This window comes from Onychomys torridus, chromosome 3 (assembly GCF_903995425.1).
Source record: "Onychomys torridus chromosome 3, mOncTor1.1, whole genome shotgun sequence".
NCBI lineage: Eukaryota > Metazoa > Chordata > Mammalia > Rodentia > Cricetidae > Onychomys > Onychomys torridus.
Window position 1 is genome coordinate 115,746,361 of NC_050445.1, and position 21,739 is coordinate 115,768,099.

The 21,739-nt window shown below is 48.5% G+C and overlaps 1 protein-coding gene across 1 annotated transcript in view; it reads right to left on the reverse strand.

Moving 5' to 3' along the window:
- Positions 1 to 21,739, reverse strand: part of Dysf (dysferlin) — a 189,173-nt gene that overhangs the window by 119,666 nt on the left and 47,768 nt on the right. Inside the window, exons 4-13 of the mRNA XM_036181918.1 lie at positions 18,689 to 18,794; positions 13,758 to 13,872; positions 12,609 to 12,701; positions 12,088 to 12,299; positions 9,934 to 10,062; positions 9,493 to 9,555; positions 8,892 to 8,942; positions 3,478 to 3,508; positions 2,706 to 2,821; positions 511 to 637 (exon numbers count right to left, since the gene is read on the reverse strand). Coding sequence (XP_036037811.1) covers positions 511 to 637; positions 2,706 to 2,821; positions 3,478 to 3,508; positions 8,892 to 8,942; positions 9,493 to 9,555; positions 9,934 to 10,062; positions 12,088 to 12,299; positions 12,609 to 12,701; positions 13,758 to 13,872; positions 18,689 to 18,794 — 1,043 coding nt within the window. The remainder of the gene's footprint in view (positions 1 to 510; positions 638 to 2,705; positions 2,822 to 3,477; positions 3,509 to 8,891; positions 8,943 to 9,492; positions 9,556 to 9,933; positions 10,063 to 12,087; positions 12,300 to 12,608; positions 12,702 to 13,757; positions 13,873 to 18,688; positions 18,795 to 21,739) is intronic.

Here is a 21,739-nt window from a genome sequence, read left to right on the forward strand (position 1 = left end):
CATCCTGTAGGCCAATCTTGCTTTAAAAAGAAAATACAAGAGGTCCAGGGTGTAGTCTAAGACTTCCCGTTTCCATAAGACCACCAGACCAGGCTGGAAAGCGGGAGCAGAGCCACGGGGCAGTCATTGCTCTCAAGCCTCCTGCAGCTGCCCAAGCCCGCCTGTGTGTATTGCTTTCCACTACAATCCAACGGCTCTGCTGAGGGTGGCACTCACTGTTGAGTGCAAGCATGAGGCTCTGGGTTCAAACCTAACACCCCCACAAAAAAGAGGGTGTGTGTCAAATAAAGGCTTGTAACATCAGCCAGACAGAGAAAGGCAGGTATCACTGGCAACACTAACAGACCCTAGGGGAGGAAGCCAGGTCAAAAGGAGCAAGGGAAGGAGCAAGGGGTTAGTCCCTGGGAACAGAAGCACTGAGAAAGGAAATGGACCGTGGTCCAGGGTCCATGCTTTAAACAGCCAGGCAGGAACCTCTTATAGGCCCCCAGAAGGGGGCGCCACACTCACTCTGTGGTAAGTCCTCAGCCCGGAAGAGCTTCAGGCAGAAGTGGGCTCCACGAAGGGCCACACCAGTGGGCCTAAGCAAGTTGCCTTCAATGTCCTCCTTGTCTTCAGAAGGGTCTTTCCTGTCCAGCTACAAAGAAAACACATGGGATTCCTCACCAGCCCCTGGGCATCATGCCCTCCAGCGAAGGGTGCATCCTGAACTTGAGCACCTGCTGCCTCTTGGTCCTTCGATTGGCTTAGCTCTCCACAGAGCAGTGGGAACCAGGACACACATAACTCCCTAGCTGCATGGAGGACCATCTTCAACAATAACAATTACAACTGGTACACGGCAGGCATCCAAGTCAACCAACCTGACAGAGTTCCTTTTCCCGACCACCACAATTAAAAAGTAGCGTGGTATGCCGGGCGGTGGTGGTGCACACCTTTAATCCCAGCACTTGGGAGGCAGAGGCAGGTGGATCTCTGTGAGTTCGAGGCCAGCCTGAGCTACCAAGTGAGTTCCAGGAAAGGTGCAAAGCTACACAGAGAAACACTGTCACGGAAGAAAAAAAAAAAGTAGCATGGTAGTTACAGAGGTCTAAGCTAGATACTCCATCTTTAGGGACATGTGTTCACTTACACAAGTATTGACCTAGTGACCTCAGTATCAGCATGGTGCTAAAAGGTGAGAAGCACCCCAGTTAACAGGGAGTGAGGCTCTGTTCCAAAAAGCTCACTCCTTGCAGAAAGAACATGCCCCTATGCAAAGGAAGGCAGTAACATTGCCTAATGATGAACACAGTGCCTGACACACAGGCCATCTAGTGGCATCTTGGGGTAGGCAGGCATCAGAGGGACAGGAGAGAGTGAGGTCAGCCTGGTCCAGCAGCCTACTCCTTAGCAAACTAACTGAAAAAGCCTATTGCTTACCCAGCCTGTCCCCCCATGTTGAACCCCACTTCAGCATCTGCAGCAAAACATTTGGTCAGGAGCAAGTGCCCATGAGGGAGACACTCCTCATGTGAGTCTTCTCAAGTCAGAAGAAAACCTTCATCTCCTCTAATTCCATGTGTCTACAGGGGGGGGGGGGGGGCTGGAAGGGAAGTGGAAGAGAGTCTCCTGGAAGAGGAGGGCTGGGTGTGTGATTCCAGGGAGGGAGAAAGAAGCTGGAGCACAGAAGACAGGAGAGACGGAGGGCGATGAGGAAGGAATGACTTAACAGGACGGAAGAGAGGCACATGCCCATTGACAACGGAGGAAGAGAGTGGGATGGCCCGTGGCTGCTCTTCTTAATGTGGGGAGTGCTTCTCTGTTGTCTCCGATTCCATGAGTACTTCCAGACTAGCCCCTGTACTCCAGCTCCGGCAACCTTCAAGCGGCTGAGCTGCCATCCTCTCTCACCTCCCGTCACCCTTCTTCCCTCCCTTCCTCAGTCTCAAGACACTGTGACCACCTCACCTCCACCTCTCACCTCTCCTGACCTGCCCACCTCCAAACTCCTGCATAGCCCACATACCTCCTCTTGGGTCATAGCTACTGAGCGTTTGGACAAATCAGCCTAACCACACAGCCCTCACCCTAACGTGGTGTTCTACTGTACTCCAAGATTCTGTCATTTGCAAGGAAGGCCCAGCTAGTGAGGGAGCCTGAGGCAGAGGCTCACAAGTGCAAATTAAGGCCAGCCTGAGCAACCTAGTGAGACCACATCTCAAAATAAAAGGTAAAAAGAGGGTTGGGGATGTAGCTCAGTGGTAGAGGGCTAGTCAATATGTGCAAGGCCTTGGGTTCAATATCTGAAACACCAAAAGACAAAAACCTTTTTGTTTAAGTCTAATTTGCTCATTTGTCCTCCATAAGGATTCGGGCCTCTTCTCAAGATGCTGCCATCTGCCAACTCCAACGCCCCTCCCTTCAGCCTTACTAACAGGTCAAGATGATCACATCTCCCCAGGCAGAAAGTCAGGCCATGACTTTTAACAAGTTGTTAAAAGAACAATTTGTCTTTTGCCAAAGGAAACTAGACATGCGTGCCCTTTGAGAAGGAGTGTGACACTAATAATAACAGCTCTCTCCGAGCAGCAGAATTCCAAGTGGTTTGCTTGTTACTTGCATTTTCTGCATGCATTATTACCATGTACCCTTTTCAGACAAGAAAACACCAAGTCAGGGGTTTTATAGGGTGCTGCACTAGGTGCTGTGAAGAGGGTACTCACAGGAGCTTCATCTCCAGGTCCCAGCACACACAGGCTGGCTTTGAGGTAGCCTCTGGCCCCTGCAGAGAAGTCATCAGGGTCGGAGAGCAGCAACCACTTGCGGAGATAAGCGTGTCCTGCAGCAGACAGAGGAAGGTTGGGTCTGCAGCCAGACAGGAGTTTTGGGTGGTGTGTTTAGGACAAGACAGAAGACCCGGCCAGAAGAGGGGCCAGGCTTCACATCCCATAGATGTGTGAGGCCAAGAGCTCTCCACAGGATGCCCTGGTTCCTCAGCAGAGCCAGATTTCCTGGAGTCTGGAAGACCAGCAATCGTAACACCATTGGTGACTACCAATATTGGACAACAACTGTCTCAGAGATTTTTTTTTTTAATCTAGTATCAAAAAGTACTTTGGACATCTGTGTGTCAGAGAGAAGAAGCATTGCCAGAAACTTCTACAAGAGGTGCTAAAAGCTAAACGCAGGCCTATTTTCCACCTCCTTGGTGAATAACCAAATGAGCAAGGGAAAGCATGGCGTGACTCTGAAGGGAGCCCAGGCTCCCGCTACCCTGGCCATAACCTTCTGGGACAATCTCCCTGAAGAAGCTGACTGAGAATGTTCCTGAGGGCTTGCTTTGCATGGAAGAGAAATCCCTTCCTTCCCCTCCAAGTGCAGACCCCACCTCCAAGCTCTAAAGCACCAGGAAGTAAAAAGGAGTCCCCCAAATGAGTGCCTCCAAGCAGCTCCAGGACCAGAATGTCAGCATTTGGCCAGGGGATAGGAACTCACGGGGTTCTCTGTACACGGTGCCCACATCCATCTGAAATAGAGAGGAGATGTAATCAAACAACTGATATTTTTGGCTTCCTGTGTCCTCTTATCTACTTTGCAGAGGGTCATTTTCTCTGGGTGCATGCTGTATGTGTGTGCTTCCTCACTCCCAATAAATGCCTTTCTTCAACTGCTAAAAAAAAAAAAAAAAAAAAAAAAGGCAAACCAGGAACGCACACATATACGAGCAAAGCACAAAGTACAGACGATATGCAGGCAAAACACCCAAATACATAAAATAAAATTTTTACCAGACTAAGATTTATATATCCAAGGAGCTGAAATGGATAGCCACATAATGCCATTTAATGTATTTTTTAAGATTTATTTACTTTCATTATATGTGTATGAGTGTTTTTGCTTGCATGTATGCCTGTGCACCACATATGTATCTTGTGCCTGTGGAGTTTAGAGAAGTCAGATCCCCTGGAACTGACATTATGGATGGCTGTGAGCTGCCATGTGAATGCTGGGAACTAAACCCAGGTCCTCTGCCAAGAGCAGCAAGAGCTCTTAACCACTGAGCCATCTCTCCAGCCCCAATTTTTCAGTTCATAAGGTCTGTTAAATCCACCCTGGAGTCGCCAGGACTCAGTACTTAGAGGTGAACTGTGTCTATTGTTTATCTCCTGGCCACCAGGAAAAGTGAGCAGGCCAAGATAGGCTCCTTCTCCTAGGTGCACATGAGAACTCCATACCCACAGGGAAGATGGGGTCAGGGAGCAGAGCACTACATCATGTGATAGGGTAGTTGGAGTGATAATGAACCCATAGGCACATATATTTGAATACTTGGTCCGCAATTGGTGGAACTGCTTGGAAAGGATTAGGAGGTATGGCTTTGTTGAAGGAGGTGTGCCACTGAAGGTGGGATTTGAGGTTTGAAAAACCCAGGCCATTCCCAGTTAGCTCTCTCTGCCTCACGCTTGTGGATCAGATGTAAGTTCTCAACTGTTCCAGAACCATGCCTGCCTGACTGCTACCATGCTCCTCAACATGATGGTCATGAAACAACTGTCTAGAACTGTGAGCCCCAAATTAAATGCTTTCTTTTGTAGATTGAATTGATCATAGTGTCTTATCAAAACAATTAAAAAGTAACCAAGACACACAAGATAGCCAAAAATGGGTAATGGGTGCTTCCCTTCCAGGGTACAGGGACAGAAGGGAAGCTAAAAGGGGGGTTTAATTCCCTCTGGTGGAGACAAGGATAGAGTTCACCCCCCCTCTTTCTGTAACATGCTGACTTTAGGAAAATGGAAGTGTAAGTACTTTCTCCAGCTCTTTGTGGTGTAACTTTTCAGAAAGAAAGTTAGCTTGAAGCTATGGGGAACCATTCAAGAACCCAGGCTCCACTTTCAAAAAGTAAATATGAAGGAAAGTCAGAGATATTTGGGAACCTGACCTCTGAGGGTACCAAGCTCCAGGATATCAAACCATCTGTTATAGAGGACAAAGTTTTGTTTTTTCCTCTGAATAAAAAATAATATAATAATAACTCGCCGGGCGGTGGTAGTACATGCCTTTAATCCCAGCACTCCAGAGGCAGAGGCAGGCAGATCTCTGTAAGTTCGAGGCCAGCCTGGTCTCCAAAGCAAGTTCCAGGAAAGACGCAAAGCTACACAGAGAAACCCTGTCTCAAAAAACAAAACAAAACAAAACAAAAACTCACATAGATGGTCACCCTAATTACCTCAGGAACTTAAGAAGGACTCTGTGCTGGGGTGGGGGTGCTGTGCTGGGTGGGAGTGTGGAGTATTATTTTACACTGTGTGAATATGTGTCACTGTGATTGGGTTAATAAAGAAGTTGACTGGCCAATAGCTGGACAGGTAGAGGTTAGGCAGGACCTACAGAAGAAAAAAGAGCCTGAAGAAGAGGAGGAGGGTCTCTCAGAATCAGGAGGAGACACAGAGAGAAGGAGATAAAATTGTCATACTGAGAAAAGGTATCAAGCCACATGGTGGAGCATAGATAAGAAATATGGATTAATTTAAAATGTAAGAGTTAGCTAGTAACAAGCCTAAGATATAGGCTGAGCATTTATAATTAATATTAAGCCTCTTTGTGGTTATTTGGGAGCAGCTGTTGAGACACAGAGAAACTCCACCTATAAATGGCACCCAACATGGGGCACCTACATCCACATAAGAAAGACCTGAGAAAGTTTTTAAAAGGTTCTAAACACATAAAAACAAAGCCAAACGTGGCTTCCTAGTCTCATATCTCTCATGCTGGCCACAATACAGAGACATGTCTCCTGGCAGCTGCCAGCAGGCCATGAGCTAAGCCCCATGGTTGATTCCCACAGTCTTTTCACATGGGCCAAGGTACAGAGAGGTGTCTCCCAGCTGCTGCCTGCAGGCTTGAGCTGCCAGCAAGAACTCCACCAGCATGCTCTGTGACAGATTTGGGGTTTTGCTCATGCAGACAGAAAAGGTTACAAAATGTTCAATAAAGACAGATCCAGACCTCCCCCCCCCAAAAAAAAATAAACAGATTACAGTGTGTTTTAAAATGTACAAAAGAAAATGGTACAGACAGTCATAAAAAATACAGTTTTAAAACAATAAGTAAAGTCTTTAAAAAGGAAGTAAAGTAATATAAAAGAAAAAAAAAGCCACATAAAGCTGGGAAATACACAGAGAGTCTGGATTCTGTATGTTATTGTGTTGTCTTTAGATTTTTCTGATTGCTAATGAAGGAATGACAGCTGCTAAGACACACTGGATTATGAAAGCTGCTGAATTAAAACAACCTATATATTTTTAAAAAGTCTTGACTTTAAAAAATAAGTCAAAATATATGTTACTTTGGGAAAAAGGTTTTGCTTTTTTCCCCCACAGGAAATGAGAGGCTGTGGATTCATTCCAGGTTAATATGGATCAGGTTTGATCAAGGAAGATCCTCTGAAAATTATGTCTACAAACATAAAGAAATGAACCTAGGAAAACTACAAAACATGTAACATATATTTGACCTGCTCTAACACAAAACAAAACAAAAATCATCTTTGGCTAACTTGTGTACAACACAGTCTATACTTGTATTATGCAGATATGTAAAAGTTGATGTATTTTCAGAGCAAGGGGACCAGACACCAATGAAAACAAATGGCCCAGGTGATCCAGCATCTCAAAATGCCTCTGTTGCAGTTTTCTCAGAGTTCCGCATCCAGAACAGCTTCAAGGCTGCTGGCTGAGATGGTCCAGCCTCACAAACTACTCCAGCCAAGACTTAACCATTATCCTAAATTTTCTCATGGTCTCTTAAAGATGCCAGTGCCCCTAGACAATAGAAAGCTGTCTAGAGAAAACAACACCCACATTCCCAAAAGATGGGTTATGGATGTTTGCTATCATTTAAAGGGGGGTGGTTACTATTGGTTACAGTAAAAAAAAAAAAAAAAAAAAAAGTTAAACCAAAGAAAGTTCTCTTTCTAAAGGAATAAAGGGGATATGATATAGAAATGATGAGATAAAAGGGCAGATTATTGAATCTACTTTAATCCAAAAAAACAACAATTAATCTCAAAGTATTTTACATTGGTGCAGATTTTGGTTTATTGATACAAATTTAAAGTTAATTTTGTTATACTGTATGTCTCTATTTCTGTTTAAGGCAGCTCATTTAATTATACAATGTGAAGTTTTAGTCCTATTTAGGATAATAAAGAAATAAAGGTTAATAGTCACCCATAACTATCAACCTTATAGTCATGTTAGTCATATTTTCAAGGTCATACAGAGATATATCTTAGATAGGTGATCTTCAAGCACTTCAAAGACCTACAGAATACAGCATTTAAAATGTTTTAATAACATAGGCTTTTCTTGACATGAGACATGTCTGCCTCTGGCAGCACCAATCTACTTCCAAAAAGGAATGATTAGCATCAAAGAACCTTCATGTGCAGTTTGCTTTCTTTATGGCACAAGCTAGCCATGTGGGCAAAGAACCTGCCCTTGCCTCAATTGCTGACAGCATACTGTCCATACTGGACCAGCAGGATGCAAAAAACATGACTGCCAAATTTTGCCAACACAAAGTAGGACAGTCTTCAAAATTCCCCGTTTCTCAAAAAAATGTCTGTCAGATATACGAGGCCTGTAGGCCAAAGTTGGATGCCCCAACATTACAAAAGAACTCTGGGTTACTGTCCAGACAGCCAGCTGTTTCTGTCATCTCTTAATTTTGGAAGTCTCTTGCTCTGCACTTCCTGTTTCCTCAAGTAATATTATATCCTTCTCAAGTCTTTGGTGGGGTTGAAGACTAAATAATCACAGTTCTCCCTAATCATGGTAAAAAGTAAATTAGGTACAAAACTCTGGACTCTTCAGGAGAAGACAGCTAATGGAGTATTTTCTCTATTTTGTCAAATGTAAATGGACTGGATATTGTAACTGTAATTCTTACTTGATAACTGTTTTTGTTGTATATAATTTTACTAATGTTAAAGTTAAAACCTTCCTTTTTAATTAGGAAAAGGGGAAATATGGAATATTCCTTTACACTATGTGATTATGTGTCACTGTGATTGGTTTAATAAAGAAGCTGACTGGCCAAGAGCTGGACAGGTAGAGGTTAGGTGGGACTTGCAGAAAAAAAGACAACCTGAAGAAGAAGAGGTTCTTTCAGAATAGGGAGGAGACACAGAGAGAAGGAGATAAACTTGTCATACTGAGAAAAGGTATCGAGTTACATGGCAGAGCATAAGTAAGAAATATGGGTTAATTTAAAATGTAAGAGTTAGCTGGTAACAAGCCTGAGCTACTGATTGAGCATTTATAATTAATATTAAGCCTTTTTGTGGTTATTTGGGAACAGCTGCCAGAGCACATAAAAACTCTGCCTACAGTGTGGGTGTTGTTCTGGGGAAGGGGTGCTATGCTGGGGTGGGGGTGCTGTGCTGGGGTGGGGTGCTGTGCTGGGCTGGGGTGCTGTGCTGGGGTGCTGTGCTGGGGTGGGGTGCTCTCTAGCCCCTTTCCTGACTAGGAGAATGTAATTGAAGGTACACTGCACCCATTTGACTTCTCTCTGTCTTCCCAGTCCCAGAGATTGCCTGTGAACACATCCCTTCCGGGCAAACGCCCATTCAATAATAAAAAGGAGGCCGTGGTGGCTGTTTCTCTGTACTTCCAGCAGGCAGGAGGTTGTGCCAGCAGGATCACCACAAATTTGAGGCCCGCCTGAACGAGAAGGTGAGAACTCTGCCTAAAATAAATTGTTTTATTTCTCTACCTTTGGTGAAAGTTTTTCTGAGTTGGGAGATTTTATGGAATTTTTAGGAAGATGGGTTGAAACTAGATTCTCCTAGCACAGCCTGCCCCCAAAGAGGAAGTGAGAACTGAATGCTTCCAAGGAACAATTACCCGGAACTCGCCAAGGAGGGCATCTGTCCTAAGGGAGCGTGAATCCACCACCTGCAAAGAAAGAACATCTTCCTGTGAGAGTGTGGCTCTGGCCAGGTCCCTCCCAGAAAACAGCCGCCAGAAGCTGGAACTGTCTCCATTCCAGAGATGGAGCTAAGCAATGTCTCACCTCACAGAACCCTGTGAGTAGATACTAACGTGATCCCCACCACACAAATCAAGGGTCAAAGGCACGAGGGGATCCAGGGCATGTGAAGAATCACAGGAGCACACAGCAGAGGTGGACCCACGGGTCTAGTGAACAACACTTACCAGCAACATGGGGGAATCTGAGGCTACAGAACAGACAGAGGAAGCCAGCCAAAAGCCAGGCACTCCAGGCCTCTGACAGGAGGCATTTGGGCATTTTTCTGTCACTGACAGAGCTTCTGGGAGTCCTTCAATCGCCCAAGAATCAAGCTTCAACCCACCTCTCTCTCACACACACACACACACACATACACAGGCTTACAGGCACAAGGGCAAACATGTCTGTGGATATCACATCTCACGCTTGCAGTACCCACAGCCCATGAAGAACATTTTGATAGCTGAGACCTACCGTGATGAAGATGGGCTCATCAAACAGCTCCGAGGGAGAGTCAAATACGTTGAAAAAAAGAGTCTGTTGGTCCAGAATGGAAGGGGGAAAATCAGTGTCTCTGACCCTCAGACTAGGCAGAGGGGCTATGGCTACCCACCAATGTTCAAGCCTGAGAGGAGACTTGGGGAGCTCAGCTGACCAGTGCCAAGGGCTCTGATAAGCCTGACTGTCCCATCTCTACCTCACAGAGGTTAGCATTTCAAAGACAAGGATGCTTGGATTGTAGGAGCAGGGCTCTCCAAGTCCTCTGACAATCTACACTGGTCTTGGCTCACACATTCAAAGCTGGCACCACAAGAGAACCCTCTTGGACACGTGCCCTGGCATCTGCTCTCTTGAGAATGGCCTGTCCATCCTCAAGTGCTACCATTATTCTGCCTCATGCCTGGGGTCACTCACCTCATTGAAGAAGGGGCTGTTTCCCTTCTGGATGCGACTCCGCTTGGTCTGCCCAGCGGCTGTGACCTTGACCACAGGCTTGATGTTCACCCCAGGCAGCTGACGCCCCTCTATCACTTGGACTCTGATCTGAAAGCCAAGAGAAGGGAGACCACCTGCTGGCCCCAAGAGTCAGAAACCTCAAGACCATCTCACTGATGACTTCTGGGAGCACCACCAATAGCTGCCTGAATGACCACTACAAAAACAAGCACATTTCCACCAAGCTCCCCCATGCATCTAGAAAATCCAGGAGCTCCCTGTAAGAGCTGCGGGACAGCTCCAAGTACCACACCTGCATGAAATCTCCTGGGACCAGGACAAACCCAGCCCTGCTTTCCTTTAGAACAGACCCCATCTGAGACCCCATTAATACCCAATCTGTTACTGTTATTGTTTTTCTAAATAGGTGACTCTGTAGCTAGACTGGTCTGGTACTCAGTATGTAGCACAGGCTAGCCTCAAACTTGGGGTCATTTTTCTTCCTCCACCACTGCACACAACTCCTCAGACTCAGCAGCTGATTCAGCAGCTCTGAATGGGGACAGAGGTCTACTTTTCTGAGAACCTTGGGTGGACATGATGGCCATACAGGCAGACCTAGTTCTGGAGGATCAAGAGGTCAATGTCATCCTCAGCCATAAGGTGAGTTAGAGCCCAGCCTGAATTACATGAGACCCAGTCTCCAAAACCCAAAACAGGACCAGGGAGGTGCTAGAAGAGAATGAGCAGAGAGCTGTCTGCCAACCTACACTCACACACACACACACACACACACACACACACACACACACTCACACACACACACACTCACTCACACACACACACTCACACACACACTCACACACACACACACACATCACACACACACACTCACACACACACACTCACACACACACACACACACACACACACGCTGTGGCACACACATGTGCAGACACATGTGCACACACAGAGAGATATAGCGCATATGAATATAAATATAATTTAAAATTATTAAACAGTAGGCCAGAGAGATGACTCCGTGGGTAAAGGCACTTGCTGCCAAGTCCGTTTGTCTGAGTTCATACCCCAGGATCCACACGGTAGAAAGAGAGAACCAACTCCCACAGGTTGACCTCCACATTTCTCACAGTGACACTTGTATGCTCCATCCTAACACACACAATAAGTAAATAAATGTCACCCATTTTTGGAGAAGCTCAGAGGACCCTGATGTTGCTGCTGCTGCTGCTGTTGAGCCACTGGGGTGTGCACTTGCTGATGAGCAGGGAGCTAGGCCTAGGACAAAGGCCAGTTATCCAAACAAAGGAGATGCAGAGCCAGGCTAACTCCATTCACTCCTTGTTTGTTTGTGTATCATGTGAAGGGGCGCCAAAATAGCTTGACCACACAGCAGCCATGACAGGCTTAGGGGCCTTGACACAGCTTCTGTGACAGGCTTACTGGCAGGCAACACCCAGACCTAGGAAAAGCCTTAAGCTGATACCACCCAGGGATCCACCCAGGGGTGAAGAAGTACCTGACATCCCAAACATTCCAACCATTAGATAAGGTGGCCAGGTGTCCTAGAGTCTAGCATACACCTATTTTTGTTTTACAGATACCTCTAGATGATAGTCAGCCAATCAGGGTCCTGAACCCTGGAAATCCCCTCACCCCAACCTCTGCTATGATAATAAATAAATAAATAAATAAATAAACAAACAAATAAATAAATAAATAAATAAATAAATAACTCTGCCCCACCTAAGCTCAGGGCTCTCTGCTTTCACTGATGTGTCAGACAGACAGAGGGACCAAGCTCTGGAGCTTGAAATAAAGGCTCTTTGCTTTTACATGCGGGATTCGGTCTCCATGGTGGTCTTTTGGAGGTCCCTGTGATCTGGGCATAACACATCACACTTCTTGGGACTGGGCAAAGACATGCTTTGAGACCCCAAAACACAAAGCCCCAATTCAGCTGCCAGCATCCAGGGCAGCCTTGCTTCTTCATGGGAGGCTTCTGGAGCTCCAGCACATGGTACCAAGGCTAGACAACCCAGCCAGGCACAGGACACTGTAACTGCTGATGGACTGAAGGAGGAGACAGATCACAGAGACCCCCTCTATCACCTGGAAGTCCTGTGGCTTGTCCGACAGCAGCTTTCTGGGTGGGGCTGAGCTTCTTTTTCTTTTTCCCGCTGCGTGGTGGGGAGGAGGGTGGGAAGGTAGCTTCTTGGGTGTTGTTGGCCCCCCTGGGCCCGCAGCACCACCCTGATCCAGGAATGGCTCAGCTTCATCTCCAGTCAGCCCCTGGTCCTCAGTGTCTTCCTCCCCTCCTGTGTCTGTGGGGGCATGTCCCTCATGAGCACAGTGTCCCTTTGGTCCTGCCCTGAGGTCTCAGCCCAACAGAGGAAGGACCAAAGAGCATGCACACTGTGATACCACTCCCTAAGTCTGCCCACCCGTCACCAGGATGGATGAGGACAAAGAGGAACAGCTGCCACGCTGGCCCTTGAAAACAGTCCATAGTCAGTTAGTGAGCAGGAAGAAGACAGGATGGCCCTGACCCACCCAGCCCATCCCCGAAGACAGCCCCTTCTGGCCTCGCCACATGAGACGGTTACAGGTGGTAGGGTCTGGCCGTGTCTCACCCGTGGGGACTGGCCACTTCTTCCCAGAGTATCTTGTGTCCATGGTGCTGTCACTGAGCAGGGACCAAGTTTCAGCCCGGCTCTGTCCCCCACCTGGCATGCAGCAGGGCGGAGCCCAAATGGGGAGGGGCAGGAGGAGCTGGGATGAGAGAAGTCCACTTTCTGCAGCCCTACCCTCACCTCTGATATCCTCATCTACCCTGCCTGAGTACCTTGCGATTCTGGCTGGCCCTTCTCATTGCCAACCAGGCAGAGCTGGGCACCTCTGCCCTCCCTTCCCCCCACCCCCAAACAGCCCTTTTCCTCCATGAGCCTAGCCCAGCTAGCTCTCTCCAGCTCAGGATTGCCAGACCAGTGATCTCCAGGCCGGGACAGTGCTGAGCCAACAAGACTTCCCTCTGCCTCTCTCTCCACAGAAAACCATGCCGGACAGGCTAACAAGCCAGGCTTCAGGTTACCCAGGGAGGGCCAGGGCTCCTCAAGTCTTTAGGATAACTTGCTTCTGCCCTCCTTCACCAGAAGATAAACTCCAGAACCTTTCCCTAAGCAAACGTTCACTGTCTTGTCTCAGCTGCTTCCAACCCGGGCTGCCCACAGGTCCTCAGGCTAGCTTTCCGGGCACCACCGGCAAGTTAGGCTCCTCAGCCTGCATCTGCACTTGACAAGCCTAGCAGAAGTCTGAGGCAGGCACAGGACCTAGTCTGCCCACTTCACATACAAGCAACTGTTTGCCCAGAATAACCAGCCCAAAGCCACACAGCTACTCAGTGTCAAAGGCAAGATGGAAACTCATGTCCCTTAACTTTGGCTCAAGGCTCTTTCTTTCATGGGGCTGGGAATGGGGTGAGTAGCTCTTTTGTTACTTTCTGTCACTGCTGGGTGCCAGGCAGAGAGCATTAGGCCTCAGGTCCCACTCACGTCCAGAGCTATGCAGTGGAGAGCACAGGCTGGACCCCACCCTTCCCAGGCATCTAGGATTTGGGGAAGCCTGGTTAGGGCGCTGTCTCCTGCCTCTTCTTTTCCATGCATCCACCCACAACTTTTGTCTCCACACTAGCCATCTCCTAACCCCAGGACTGAAGAGACCTGTTGGCCATCTTTCTGGGGATCCTGCCCTATCTGAGGGCAGGGTGTGGGTGGGCTCCTCACCGGGGACCAGGTCCATGTCAGGCAGCGTTGGAGAGGGTGCCAGAGAAGCGGGTGGTGGGAACAAGGGCACAGCTCCTGGGGGTGGCGTGTAGGACACCTGCAGGACCAGAGAGGCCTAGAAGAGATGGGTTAGCACCAGGTGAGTATGCGGGGGAACCAACACCTGCCCTCCAGCCTCCTCTCTGGCTCTCCCACCCCTCTCCATGATGTTCGGCTCTAGCAGGGTCGGGGCCACAGGAGCCTGTAGTAAAAGCCGCCCAGGAACCTGCAAGCACAGCCAGACAGTTTCGGGTATATCACCTTGGGTCAGGTTCCCCCATTCAGGAGCTGTGTGACATTGGACAGGTTGTGTAACCTCACGGAGTCTCGGCTTCCTCATTTATAACAAAGGGGGTTGTCAGGGCAACAAGTCTCACAAGGTGGAAATTGGATGAGGGATCTCACCTTTCCTACAGGACTTGTCTAGTTCTGGGGAAGATGTCCCTCAATTTTCTGCTCACGGTCAAGCCCACCCCACATGGACAGTTCAACTGGGCTCTCGTCTGCCCCGGCTGCAGCTCACCCTCAGGCACTGCTCACCTTCTGTCATCCTTCCTGGAAGCCCTGCCCCTGTCACACCATCACACAAGACGAGAGACAATGGTCGCACCTTTCATGTGGGCAGGGACAGCTGTCTGGGGTCACACTTTACTTCCTCCCTGACAACTTCACTTTCCATAGGGAGATGAGACTCTGAGCCCAAGGAGAAGCCAGAGGAGGTCATTGACCTCCAGCCTGGCAGCTCGAGGCCTTCAGACCTGGCGGAGTCTCCCCTAGGGCCAGAAGAAGCCTGTCTGGAAAAAGCCCAAGTAAAAGCAGGGTGTGGTGGTAGCCACCTGCAATACCAGAACTTGGGAGAAGGATCTGGAAAACCAGGAATTCAAGGTCATCCTCAGCTACACCAGCAGTTCAAGCCCAGCCTATGTATAGAAGAACTTATCTCTCTTATGTCTCACCTTCCTACCACTGCCAGATCCAAATCATAAGTGCTCCATTTAAGACAGCACAAAACCTCTTGTGCTGGCATCATCTAGGAGGCAAGCCCTAAGTACACCCAGGAAGGGTTATTTCCACTCTGGGCGGCCTCAGGGGGACTATGTTGAGTAGGTTCATTCAGGTGGAAAACACACTAAAAGCTGATCACATCATCCCCTAGGGTTAGGGCCAAGAAAAACCAAAACTGGCCAAGCAGCTAGTCATCACCTCTGCTTCCTAGCTGAGGGTTTGTGTGACCAGCAGCCTCAGCTAGCCTTCATGGCCGTGAAGGACTGCACCTTTAACCGTGCGCTAAAATAAAGCCCCTCCCCTTCAATTGCCCTTGTCAAAGTGTTTCTCACAGCAGCAGGGAAAGAAACTAAGACAGGGACAGAATTGTCAGCGTCCCCCCCACCCCCCCGTTCCTCCCACATGGATGTAATTCCCTCTGTCTTTCTAAGCTGTTTTGCCTGTATGTATGTCTGTACACCGTGTGTGTTCAGTGCCCACGGAGGCCAGAAGGAGGCACTGTACCCTGGGACTAGAGTTACAGATAGTGATAAGCTGCCATGTGGATGCTGGGAATCAAACCCAGGTCCCCTGGAAGAACAGACAATGCTCTTAACCACTGAGCCATCCATCTCTCCAGCCTCTTCACCTCCATCTTTTAAACATGGTGTTAGCAAGCATTTTCCAAGGTTCTAGCAAATCCTTTACAAATGTTGACTAACATAATCTTCATCTGAGTGACTCCAGCAGGGAATACTGGCCATAATAACAAGAAATGTCAGAAGTGAGGACAGCATCCAGACTCCTAGGGCAAAGCCTGCCCTGAGGTTGAGAAGCTTCCAGCTCCCACTGTATCCAGTTCTCAGGTTTTCATCCTACAGACTGGGGGCCAGGAGGGAAAGACAGTCTAACAAAAGCAGGACAGGCAACAAATTGGAACTCACACCCTGAGGAAAGAGCCCAGAGGCAACTGGCACCTTTGAATCCCAAGGTTTGGATGTTACTGGCCCTGCGTGTTTGGAAGTTACCGCCAGGTGTCGCCACTTGAGCATTGAGTATCAACATTGTCAGCCTCCTCCCTCCTAAGGCTGAAGAACCACTTCAGTGAGCCTGGGAGCCTGGATTTTTCACAGTTGGTTATCTTTCATCTACTTCAACAAAAGCTAAGCTGGGCTCTTAGGAGAAATACCTAACTATACAAGATAAGCCTAGACAATCTTTTTGTTTCAAAAAGGGAAGAAAATTCTCAATAGATTACAGAAACATCAAAAGAACAAGAAGAATCTGCAGATGTCTCAGAGACTAAAGGGCTGCTCTTCCAGAGAACTCAGGTTCAGGTCCCAATAACATGCATGAAGCCCCGGGTTCAATCCCCAGCATCACATAAACAAGATATGGTAGCACATGGCTGATCTAACCATGCTGGTGGGGTACAAACAGGGAAATTACTAAAGCCCATTAATCAGCCAGCCCAGCCACACCCATGATCTCCAGGAACACTGAGAGACCCTGCCTCAAAATATCAGGTGGAGGGTGAGGGAGGAAGACAATTCAACATCCACTTCTGGCCTCCACTGATACACACAGACCCACACATGAACAAGTACACACAACACACACAACTGATGAGCCTCCAGGTCTGTGAGCTAGAAAGTCTATATCAACACTGCTTTCAACCCTTTGAAAGCTATGCTACGATTACATGGGAGAGTGATGGGCTAGGAGCTGGTGACGCAGTCCCAAGTGGCAGAGGACACAGAGTGCTTTGGACTGCTCTGCCTGGAAGAGGCACCTGCTTGGCCAGCCCAGGCCAGCTCCACCTCTGACAGCAGGGAGTGACAGCCCAGCCTGACATATTCAACTCGTCCAGTCTTCCATTAATTTAAGCATTCATTTAAAAAAAAAAAAACAGATACTGTACACCTGCTGGGGGCTAATGGTGCTAGAGACAATGGAGATGCTCCCAGGAGCAAAGGTTTCCACCAAACAGCCCATGTCCCAGCAAAAACCCCAGCCCAGAGGTTCTTTCCTCATGCCTATGCTGTGCCAGGACTTCAGTAGTAGCATAAAGAGAAGTCTGTTCCTGAATCTTCTCCAAGAGGTGCGGACTTCATCTCAAGAAGCAAGGAGGGCTCATAACTTCTCCCTACCTCTCCTTAACTCTCCATGCCACAACCTCTCCCTGCCACTCCTCACCTCTTCCCACCTCTGTGCAGACTTAGCTGGTGGCTCAGTGAGCAGGGCCCAGCCCCCCTCCCATCCACTACCTCTTGGCTCTCATGTACTTAGAGTTTATTGCTGGTAACTGATTGTCAAGCTCAAGCTCCACAGGTAGCCTGGGGTCTCGGGCCAAGGGAGAGGAGGCAACAGGTTCCCAGCTAGTGAGCAAGAAATACAGACAGAATATGGAGCCAGAGCGAGGGCAGATGATTGGCAGCCTTCCTCAGCCCAATGCACAGAAACCAGTCTGAAAGCTTCCCTCCCAGGGCAGAATGAGTTTGGAAGGAGCAAGTGCAGAAACCATCAGTGCCACAGACATTGGCAGTTGGAGGGGAAAAATGTAGACATCTCGGCATGGAAGTAAGACCCTTTGGTCAAAGGCTTGTGGGGAGGAGCCAGCTCTGACTTGAGGGGTCACAGGAAAGCACCAGACAGATCCCTGACTACAAGGGCTGCTCTTCACAGAAAACTTGATATCTCAGCTCCTCTGGTGTTCCTCTGGTGCTCCTCTGGGGTTCTGGAGTCATCTCAGAGCTCCAGAAGAGCCAGCTGCAAAAGCCTCTCAAGGCCTCTTAGACTAAAGGTAGTGCTACCTGAGTGGAGAGCTCAAAGCGGAGGCAAGAGGCAACTCAGGAAGTGTCTGAGACCATCTCAGAAAACACTGCACTAAAGCAAAATAGCCATCACTGAGCACTGTCCAGGGAAAGATGGCATTCTACGAGGAATGGCATTATCTGGGCCAGGATGGTGTTCTGCTGGGAATCAAATTCATCAAGGAAGCAACTGGCATCCCTGGCCTAAGATGCCTTGGGAGCAAGTCCAGGAATACAGAGGCTAGGGCCATTCAAGAACCTTCCTATCAAAGAGACTTAAGATGAATTGTGGGTGGTATTCCCATCTACGCACCTGTTCACTGGGACCCCAGGTGCTCTCTTTTCCCAGTGAGGACCCAGTGTGGTCCCATTCAACCCAACCCAAACTAACCCCTTCTTGACTCTTCCAACCAGTCAAACACACACACACACACACACACACACACACACACACACACACACACAGCCTGTCTGTGAGGGCCAACAGCCCCACAGGATTCACTGGGGAAAAGTATGCTCTGATCAGCAGCACATTTGTGTATCCTGGTATGTAGGTGGACCCAGAATTCTAGTGCCCAGGAAGAAAGAACCCTGAAGGGTATATTTAGACCACTAAAAATAACAGGAGGCCAGCAAGGAGGGCTGGGAATGGGCTGTGTGGACTAGGAGAGCATAGAGAACCTGGGGGATGGGTTAGAAGGACAAGAGAGGAAAAGGAAGGGGTCCTGAGTGGCCCCAGGTGTACAGGGGAGGGTTGTCTGCCTCCCTCCCCTGGTGACCTGTGACCCAGATGACTCAGATGTTCCCCATCTGGAGAAGAGGGCTGGTAATGAAGAAGGGCAGTCTGCCAGACAGTCAGGGATGACTGGAACACAGAACAGGAGGTGACCAGATGGGCCAGACTCAGAAGTAGCCAAGCTAGGGTGTGGCAGGCTTCACTGAACCCTGCAGGTCTCAACCATGAGTCCTTTCTAAGCTATAGCCAAGGAGAGCCAGGCTTCGCTCCCAGGAGCTGGCCCCTGACATGAGGCGTGAGGAAGGCCCAGCAGGCCTCACACAGAAGCTGGCTCCAGGCAGAGGAGCGCAGGCCTTTACCCCAGTGGGTTGCTGCTTGGTGTCCAGCAGAGGTGCGTTGAAGCTGGCAGACAGGCTGGGGGTGGCGAGGACCTCCTGGAGTGGGATCTTGGCTTCCCCCAGGAACCTGAGAAGACAAAGGCCAATGGTGAAAACCAGCCAAATGTGCCTGGCTCTTCTCCTACCTCCCCCACCACCCAGTTACAGCCTTTCCACCTAGGAGTGTCAGTTCCCTGGGACTCCTCTGGGGCTTCCCCTGTACCTGTGGTACTCATATAAGATAGCTCTTTCTCCTGGTCCCATCTCTGGGAGAGCAGACTCCTGAAGAAAACACTTAGGTAGAAGAGAGATCAGAGAGACTTGCCTTTCCCCAAGCTCAACCTTGACCTCCTTCTGTCTAGCTGCAGCCTAGCCACGCCGCTGCCATGTGTAAGGGGCATCTTCCCATCAGACAGACCATTTAGTTACTTACCTACTTAGAGACAGGATCTCATGGAACCCAGGCTGACCTCAAATTCACTAATTAGCTGAGGGTGACCTTTAACTTCTTACCCTCCATTCTTATCTCCCAAGTGCTGGGATGGCAGGTGTCCCCCGCCACACCGTTTATCCAGTGCTGGAGATCAAGCATATGGCTTCACACAGACTAGGCAAGCATTCTCTCAATGAGTCACACCCCCAGGCCTTCCATGAGACCTTAACCAGGCCAGCATCTCTAGAATACAGAGGCGGTTACTACATCTTCACACCTTTGCTGCCCGCACACCGCGGCCAACTGCAGTCCACATCACGTGCGTCTACACGAGTTTCTCAGGAACCACAGCACCAACTATGAATCATATGCAAGGAAGCTTCCTGTCCTCAGACCCAGGGAGAAAACAACTCTGGGTCTAGGGAACAGACCCCTTCCTTCATCAGACATCTGACACACACACCTGAGATCACACTTCTCACCGAGGGACGAGACCACTACAGGGCTGGGCTCTTGGGAAAGAATGGGCCAGCAGCAGGATGGCCAAGGAAAGCCTTTTAAGGAGTGGCGACTTAAGTCCTGTTCCTTGGCTTGTAAACCGCTCACCATCCACTCTGTGCCTCAGCAGTGGCAACAAGTGGCTTATGTCACCTAAAACCTGTCGCTGGAGTCTGCTCCCTGAGAACCAGGCTATGAGCACAGATGGCAGGACACACATCCTCATCAGTCCTAGGGGACAGCTTTTTTCTTATTTCTCCTAATGAATAAAGTTAGCCCACTATCTGAGACCACCCTTTCCCTGGTCTCTTTAATAATGGTCTACCTATGGGTTTAAATGGACCCATGGAGTGAAATTTGCAATCTTGACTTAATGAGCCGAGTTTTGAAACTCTATGCTAGTGAGACACCACCTCATCTCCACTAGGGTGGTGTTTAAAGGTCAGGCTGGATGCATTTGTATTGTGAGAAGACCAGGATCCTGTGAAGACAGGAGTTAGAAGGGTCTGGCTTAAAAGGGCTATATGTAGGTACCAAGTTGACAGGGATGGACTGGCAATGGTCAATGGTGATTGTCGACTTGACAGAATCTAGAATCCCTCCAGAGACAAACCTCGGGGCACATCTGTGAGGGAGTTTCTAGATTGGGTTAACTGAGGTGGGACGACCCACTTGAAATGAGAGTGATTCCATTCTGTGGGTTGGCGTCTCGCTGCATAAAAAGGAAAAGGTGAGCTGAGCACCAGGACGCATCTCCCTCTTCCTAACTACGGATGCACTGTGACCTGCTGCCTCAAGCTCCCACACCATGACTTCTCACCATGGCGGACTGCACCCTCAAGCTGTGATCCAAACTAAACCCTTCCATCCCTGTCATTTTCGTCAGGCATTCTGTCATAGCAACAATAAAAGTACCTGATAAACGCGGCTATTATAAAGAAGGAGGGAGAAAGGGAAGGAGGAAGAAGAGGGTGTGGAGAAACTGGAACACTGCCAAGCATGCTGCTGGGCAGAATTGGGGGGTGCTATGGGAATATTAAACATTGATCTCAAACCCTACTTCTGACTCCAGACATCTGCACAGCACATTCAAGCAGCAAATCCTCAAGCATCAGAAGCTGAGAGGGGCCTGGGTGTAAGCCAGTTGATAGAGTGCTTGCCTAGCATGCACAAAGCCCTGGGTTCCATCCCCAGTACCTCATAAGCCGGGCATGGTTGTTTGTGCCTATAATCCCAGCAAACAGGGTGTAGAGGCAGGAGGATCAGGAGTTCAAGGTTATCTTCAGTTACATAATGAGTTTGAGGCCAGCCTAGGATACACAAGACATTGTCTTTAAAAAGTTAAAGACAATGGGGTTGAGGATGAGCTGGAGAGATGATTCAGTGGTTAAGAGCTCTGGTTGCTCTTCCAGAGGACTTGAGTTTGATTCTAAACACCCATGTGGAGGTTTACAACTGTCTGTTACTGTAGCTCCAGAGGATCCAATCCCATCTTCTGGCCTCAAGGGCTTACACATGCAAGTGATACATAAACATTCATGCAAGCAAATGTGTGTGTGTGTGTGTGTGTGTGTGTGTGTGTGTGTGTAGACAGAGAGAGAGAGAGAGAGAGAGAGAGAGAGAGAGAGAGAGAGACTAAATTTTAAAATAAACAAAAATAAAAGATAGGAGCAACCAAGTCAGGCAGGTAGATGGACAAACAAAATGAAATATGCATATAGGTGACATATTATTTAGTATCACAAAGAATTCCTGACACTTCTCTTGGGACTAGCCTTGGAACAGCTGGGGGCTGTAGCTCTGTGGTAGAGTACTTGCTTTACATGCATGAGGCTACTAGGTTCAATGTCTATTACTGTCCAAAATAATAATAAAAATAATTAGTGTTGAAGATGCAGGACAAATGCCATTCGATCCCAGTATATAGAGAGTACCTAGTCAGAGTCATAAGCACAGGAAACAGAATGGAGGTTGCCAGGAGCTGGGAGAGAGGAAAGGTTCAGGCTTTCTGCTTGGAAGGGGGAAAAGATTCATAGATGGATTGGTATGATCGTAGCACTGAACTGTGCATTTAAAAGTTGTTAAAATGCAGTGGCATCATG